Source organism: Sparus aurata, chromosome 8 (genome assembly GCF_900880675.1).
Source record: "Sparus aurata chromosome 8, fSpaAur1.1, whole genome shotgun sequence".
Lineage (NCBI taxonomy): Eukaryota > Metazoa > Chordata > Actinopteri > Spariformes > Sparidae > Sparus > Sparus aurata.
Genome location: NC_044194.1, coordinates 34830386 through 34838272, shown reverse-complemented (window position 1 = coordinate 34838272; position 7887 = coordinate 34830386). Strand labels below are relative to the sequence as shown.

General features: G+C 41.1%; 1 protein-coding gene across 1 annotated transcript; it reads right to left on the bottom strand.

Moving 5' to 3' along the window:
• Window positions 1-250: 250 nt before the first annotated feature.
• On the bottom strand, window positions 251-1510 carry LOC115587255 (protein ANTAGONIST OF LIKE HETEROCHROMATIN PROTEIN 1-like). The gene is made up of 3 exons (XM_030426978.1): window positions 1191-1510; window positions 864-1075; window positions 251-711 (listed from the first exon to the last, which is right to left on the bottom strand). The coding sequence occupies exons 1-3, from the start codon at window positions 1508-1510 to the stop codon at window positions 251-253; spliced, it is 993 nt and encodes a 330-aa protein (XP_030282838.1).
• Window positions 1511-7887: the final 6377 nt, after the last annotated feature.

Below are 7887 nucleotides of genomic sequence, written 5' to 3'. Positions count from 1 at the left end.
TGTTTGTTTTTGTGTGGTTTGAGTGCACTTTGCTGTGACTTTTTATATTGTACTTAACTTTGCACTTTGCTGTGACTCTTTATATTGTACTTATATATATTCTGTATATATATATATTCTACTATTTATCACTTGATATACATTACAATGTATATTGAAGAATAAAACACAAGTTTGTTTTCAAAGAGTTGTTTTGATGTTTATTTTCAACAACATAGACAGTTTACACACCATCATTACATTGTGCACATCACTGATTGAGTCTGCCTCGGCAAACCATCTCATTTTGCCATGGCACGGTTCCTTGAGGTGACTGAAAGAAAGCCATCAGGTCATTTCGAACAGCCAAGGCAGCTCTGGTGGAACAGGCCCTGGACATCTGTGTGGGATCCACAGGTTCGACGAGGTTTGAGTCATCGGCCACCACTTTTCTCCACTCACCAGGCTGCACCGATCCAGAAATGTCACTGTCCACAAAATTCGGCGGGATGTATCTGCTGTCTGGGGTGCTCACTTCATCGGTGTAGGTGAGGTAGTTGTGTAGGACCGCACAGGCTTTGACAACATCCACAGCTTTTTCTGGAAGGAACTCTATTGGTCTCCCAAGAATTCTCCACCACGCAGTCATGATGCCGAATGTGTTTTCAATTACCCGCCTGGCCCTGGAGTGGCGGTAGTTGTAGACCTGCTTGTCCATGCTCATGCCTAGTCCTGTATAGGAAAGCACAATAAATTATTATTATACAATAATAACTATATATTTTATATTTTTATATATATATATATATATATATATATATATATATATATATATATATATATATATACACATCACACACACACACACTATACTATATACATACCAGGAAAGGGACGCATCATGTTGCAGTGCAGGGGAAAGGCAGCATCAGCAACAATGACATGAGGGATCTGGACTGCGGTCCCTGGAAGTTTAGCTGGTGGGGGCAGATTGAGTTTATGGTCGAGCAGCATTGACCCAAACTCGCTCTCTTTGAAAATGCCACCATCGCTCTCTCTTCCATATCCTCCCACGTCCACCATTGTGAAACGGTATCTGTAAAACACATACATTCAGAGCATGTTGTTAGTGTGGTTACTGTGGATTTGTACACAGGTATAACATGGACTCAGATCAAATGAACAAGTTTTAAATTATTTAGCTCGGTTACCTGGCATCGCATGTTGCCATCAGCACAATGGAGTGATTTCCCTTTGTTACGGTAACATGTTTACCATCAAGGCTTCCAACGCAGTTTGGGAAGTTCCACAGCTGCCAGTAATCTGCTGCCATGGCTTCCCACTGACTGGTTGAAGGACATGGCAAAAACTCGGGCTGAAGGGCTGTCCACAATGCTTTGCAGACCTCAGACAAAGCGCTGGACAAAGTGCTCGACGCCAGTTTGTAGCTAGCCGCCACAGCTTGCTGGCTTCCACCCGAGGCTAAAATCCTCAGCGTCACCGCCAGTCTCTGGGCAACATCAACAGGCATGCTGTGCGTTGTCTGGTGCGATATTAAAGGCTGTATACGGCGAAGAAGATCGTCAAATCTGCCCGTGGACATTCGAAAGTACCGAAAGTGCATTTCTTCATCCAGGTTCCTCAGTGGGCGAACCAGTGTGGCAAATTCACCCGTTCTCCGCCTCGACTGGTTCAGTGGTCGGACAGACCACCTCCGCAAATGCCTTCTGCGTCGCCTGCGCTTCAACATTTGTAATAACAGCATTTGTTGTTCAATATCCACGAGCTCCATCTCCAAAAACACCCGCTCCATCTCAGTTGCCATTGTTTACTGTCTGACCGGAAGAAAACCAAGGAATCCGATATGAACCCCCTGAAACCAAACAAAGACACAGCCACAACCCCCTAGCAGCTTGCCGGTGAATTGCAAAACAACGCGTTCCCTCGACGCAGAACTTCGAATGCTCAATGACGGTGTAGGGTCGACGACGTAGCTACGCCGTCGCCGCGAGACAGAAGCATAAACCAGGCTTTAGTCCTCACATTTCAGCAAATTAAAAACAAGTTTGGTGTCTCCAATGGTGATTTTCTTAAATATCTGCAGGTTCGGAACTTTATCCGGTCCAAGTTAAGAGTGTTCTCCGGGGGACTTGCCATCTCTCCCGTGGAGTCTCTGTTGGTGGTTAATTTACAGCTTAAATACTTTACCAAACGGCTTTACGGGATGTTGTGCAGCTTTAAGGAGGACAACTCCAATAAAGTTAAAGGCAAATGGGAATCTGACCTAGGCACTATAATAAAACCAGAGGACTGGGCCATCCAATGTATTAGCTTCTAATTCAGCCTGGGAGAGACATTTTAAGATTTTACATCATCTTTATATTACTCCTGAGGTCAGACACAGAATGAATCCTGCCATATCAGATCTTTGTACTAAATGTCAATTGGCTGTTGGCTCATTTTTTCATTGTTTTTGGAGCTGCCCCATATCCAGCAGTTTTGGATCACAATTGCTCAACAGCTTGATAAGATCTTTAAGTGCCCTTTACATCTGGGAGCCAGGACTTGTGTGTTGGGTCTGCCTGATGAGTTGCCTGCTGATCTTCGCAACACTAAACTGGTGCATATTCTGCTGCACTGTGCCCAGAAGTGTATTTTACTCATGTGGATCTCTGATAAAGCCCCAACCCTAAATCAATGGTTGTGTACTGTGACAAACATCGTCCCTTTTGAGGCCTTCTCCACTTCCTTAAAGGACAATCCCTTCACATTTTACAGGATTTGGGATTCTTTCTTTGACTACCCGGGACCTGCTAAGGCCCAGAGGATGGATTCAGGACTGATGGACTTGGCCTGGAGGGGGGCAGGGGAATAGCATCACTCGTGATGTTGATGATGCCTATATACAGCATCCAGATCCATATGCAGAGTTGGTCTTCCAATACATGCTCCCTGAAACTCTCTTCAACTCTTTTCTGCTTTGTTTTTTTTTCCATTTATGTATTTTTGTTTGTTTGTCTGTTTGTCTATCTGTTTGTCATCTAATTTTACCGTTGATCTCACTTCATATTGTTTTTAGCTGTCTGTCTTCACCTTGTGTTGTTGAGATGCTGTACCTGTCCGTTTTTCGTCGTTTTTGTCTTTCTTGTGCTTTGCAAAACCTATTCAATAAAAATATGTTTAAAAAAAATAAATAAAAAAAAAATAATAATTTTGGAATGTTTTTTGAGAATGTTATCCTCAAACATTCTGGGAACTTAACGAAAACGTCCTGCTGAGAACGTTTTCAAGAACATTAGGGCATAACGTTCAAGCAATGATGTCACTGAACATTTTAAGGAGGTTATCACAAAACATTTTTAGAATGTTTTTAGATAACATTATCCTCGAACATTCTGGGAACTTAACGAAACTTTCCACTGAAAACATTACGAGAATATTCTCTGTAACATTCTCAGAACATTTTTAGAACAATAAATTGCTAGCTGGGTTACATATGTCTTGTAAGTTTTTTATACAACACTTGCAAGATTTCGGTTTCACTAATGATTGCCCAACTCATATAAGTTTGATATCACACATATCTACTAAGGATATTGTATGTGGATTTACTGTCATACATAGTACTTATAAGTTCCCAAATTATATAAATTTGATATTACACAACTTTACTAAGGATCTTGTACTTGATTTGACTGTCATATATATTACTTACAAGTTTCAAACAAAACATGTAAAAACTTAGCAAAATGTATCTATATCTTTTCCATATGGGAAGAAAAGCTAACAGACCAAGTCTGCATTGGTACAAAGTGTCATTGATGGCATGTTTTGTTCATCATTAGTTGGCTAAGGATTTAATCAAACATAGGTCCGCTAAGACTAATTTTCCACAAAGTAATTAGTGTATTACACATAGTTCTGTAGGTTCTGTGTTCTCTGGTTGCCTCAAAGGTGGAATCCCCCAGTAACATACATGGTACATAGGAAAGATTTACAGTGAAAGTAGAACATTTATATTTCCATCAATCTCAGTTGTTCTTTGTTAGCACTAACCCCTTAGCATTTAGGGGAAGGCACCCTATCTCCCCTGCACAGCTTCACAGAGCTGCTTACGAGGCTGTAGACTCTTAGTCTTATTAAAAAAGGCATTACTTGCTGATTGCTTTGTCTTGTTGATTAATTTCCACATTCGAGAATTTGAACTCCATGTATGGATTAGAACATATCAGTATATGAGAGGATGAAGTAAGAAATGAGTGGAGCTGGTCACAGCTGGAGTGGGGTATAAATGAGGATAACAAAATGAAAACAAAGAATAGAAGGCAACTACACAAAAAAGGAAGGGAAGAGAATAAGAAAGGTGTGTGTGCATGCACGCCTTCAATGTTGTCAGTAGAGATTTCCTGTTGGTGGTTAGGACCATTAAAACCTTGTTAGTGGCTAAAGGCCCATGCTTTTTTCCACCAGGGGCATGTTACAGTCAGTAATGGTGTTCTCATACGTGTCTATGTGTGTGTGTGTGTGTGTGTGTGTGTGTGTGTGCGCGCATGTGTATGTGTGTGTGATCTTTTTGATAGAACAAATGACAAACATAAGGCCATTATGTCCTAAATGGATTCATTTGTCCTTCTGGCTCTACGGGGTCTTAGATAGAGAGTGAAATAATCCAATAGGCTGTATTTGAATGGGCTTAAAGTAGGAAGAAAGCTTACCAGAATAAAGACTCTACCTTTGTCTTTCTACTAACAGTGCACTGTGACACATCAGTGACACATGCTTCATTGTGCCAGAAATGTCTGAGAACACTATCATTCAGTACAGCTAGCCTTCAGTAGGCTATGTATCCATATTATCAAATGTGTTTGTGTTTTTGTATTTCCAGAAAAAGAGTGAATTAACTGTGTTAACCTTATGTTCACCTGGAATTCTCATTTGTGTCAAAGTGTGCAACAAAATGCTCCCTGTGAAATTTATAGTTAAGGGTTCTAAATTCCAAATTGAGCACCGCTAGCAGTTTATCATCAGCATGTGAATCCGACCAGTAACTACAAGAGTTGGGAATGAGAGACCGTTGCCAGTCAAGCTAATCGCTAGTCAAGACCACATTTGCATGAAAAATTGGTCTACCTAACCTTCAACTTGGGGTGGCATAATATAAATTTTCTTGTCCAATACTGATAAGACAACATTGAGTATCTACTATCTTCTATACAAGTTGTGCTGCTTCTTTCTATTTTGATCTCTTTAAACACAGATCGAAGAATCACCACTAACAAAGTGGCTCCTCTAATTCAGTTACAAACAAGTTTAATTTACTATTACCATGTCACAATAAAAGACCCCCATGTTTTTTTCATTAATACGTTTTTACTATAATACATCACAGGAACTGTTGTGTTTTCACCAGCAGTAACTACATATGACTTCTGAAAAAGTTGAAAGTGAACAAGATAGAAGAGTAAAATACCCAGCAGATGTTTGAAAGAATAACAGTACAAGAAAAACTGAAGATATTTTATTAGAGGCTACAAAAGTACTGAGAGCACACACTGGCCCTCATTTATCAATCTTGTGTGAAAACGGGTGCAGATCTGAGCTCAGAACTGACACACGTGTGATTTATGAAACATTCGTATCTGACCAATTTCAGCATACGAATGATTGGGTTTTGATAAATGCGGCGGCTGAATTCGATCGTCATTAACATGTTACGCCCTTAAATATTCCTGGTTCAGAGGCCTCGCCCACTGAGGTCAAACATGGAGAGAAGAAACACTGGCAAGAAAATAAACTTTTCCGAGATGGAGATCTGCATCCTGACATCCGAGGTGGACCAAAACAAAGATGTGCTTTTTGGCAGTCTGAAAAATGGAATTAAAGGAGCTCATACAAATGCTGTATGGAAGAATAACAGAGGCCGTCAACAGCGTTGCCAGAGGAACAGACTCCGGCTGAGGTGACGCAGACACACTCACGTCAGAGCAGAATGGTAACTAACAACCCCCTTTTGCTTGCATTGTAAAATCTACCAAACTCTGACTGTTCACATTTCTTACAAATAATTAGGCTTACACATGTTACATGGGTATACATTTTCATTGTATTTTTAAATGTTTCAGAGCCAGGCACCAGCATCATGTCAGCCAGGTCTCCTCCCCAGAGCGCGTGCCCTCTGGCCCCGGTGCTGCGTCCAGACCAAACATCATCACGGCAGAGGTCCTGGACAGACAAATAGAAATATGCAGTTTATTGGCCTCAGTTGTCGGCGCACTTGAGGCAATAAATAAGACATTAAAAGAAATTAATGAAACTCTAAAAAAGCCTTAATAAAGTGTAAAAATGACTAAATGTTGTCCATTTTCTGTGTTTATTATGCCTTTAGCTAATTCCACCAATACTTAACATTACTGACTAAATACTGCAGAGCATTTGCAAGAGTTTAAGGTATACTTTACGTTTTAAAGGAGATGAATGAGGTCTCCTGTCTCCTCTGTATAGCCCCCAGTGGAGGCTGTGCTGCCACGGTTCCATGGGCATTGGCTCATCTGGCTGCGCCGGCACATCAAAGGCACTCCATTCACTAATGCAATATTGTGCAAAACTTGACAGGCCAAAATAATATGGCACACTTTTGAGACAGAGCCACCTGCCCTTCAGCAACCTGAAGCAGCTCCACTGTGACCTGTGTGCGTGTGTGCGCACTATTGAATCTGCGCTCCTGCTCTGTAGCAGGTTTGCCAGCGGGGTTATTAGGTATTCCGTTAATTGTTGTCATGTTAGGCTATTTAGCCTATCATATGACAAAAAAGTGGTATCAGTAAAAACACGGGCTTTTTAAAAAAAATGTTTTTGTTTTATTCGTTTTAAGAATCCGTTTTGATCTGATCTAAATATGTGACAGCTTATGCTTAATGACAGCTGAGGTTTGTTATCTTCAGACTCAGCCAGATTTTGCTGTGCTACACCGCAAATCCACAGACTCAGATTTGAGTACACAAGCTCAGACCTGATGTGAGATCTGATCGTAGCTTCCGCTCACGTCCAAAATGATAAATGCCGAAGTTTGCATGGAAATTGTCATACGCACGGTTTTCTGCCATACGTTTGTTTGATAAATGAGGGCCACTGAATTTTGAAACGTCTTTCTCTCAGGTTTCCTGCACAGACATGAGTTGAGCATCGATTTGAGAGGGAGTCAGTTGCTTGTTACAGATTGGCTGCAGTCATGAGACGTCACCACAACCCAGGCCCAGTTTGGCCCACTCAGGCACAGGTCCATCGCCGCCGTAGCTTGGCTCAACTCGGCTCAATAAAACTGATGACCGAAAAGCTAATCAGCACGGCTCGGGTTTACTCAGTGTGCCCAGACGTGCTGGTGGAAAAACAGCATTGGTTGTTGTGTAGCACTTTTCTTCTTTGCACTTGCATTGCACTCAGCTATTTAGCTTTTTCTTGCGTTAGCTTAAAGTAATCCCACATAGCTGAAATGATGTGATCTTGACTCAAGCTAGCTCCAGCCAATCACATGACACATGCTCCTCTCTTTACGGCATGTTGCGCATTGTTTAAGCCTTTATGGGAGACCTTTGGTTTGTAAATGGGATCGGACTATTTATTTCCCCCTCTCAGATATTCAATCAAGGAATTTTGTTGTCGATTTTGAGTTGGCAATTTTACTTGCTGTGTCTTTTTATGAATAGGGCCTTCGAGGGTCTGTGTAATGCTTATCAGCTCAATTTCATATTTACAACATCAAGACAAGAAAATTGGAAAATTTAATTCATTCTAAAACTATTTTTTGTCCTTCTGTTCTTTTTAAAATTTGGCTATCATTTTTTTCCTGAAGAGCTGATCCCCCTCAGACAGCCCAAAGCACAGGTATGAATAAAACCTCTTCAATTGCCT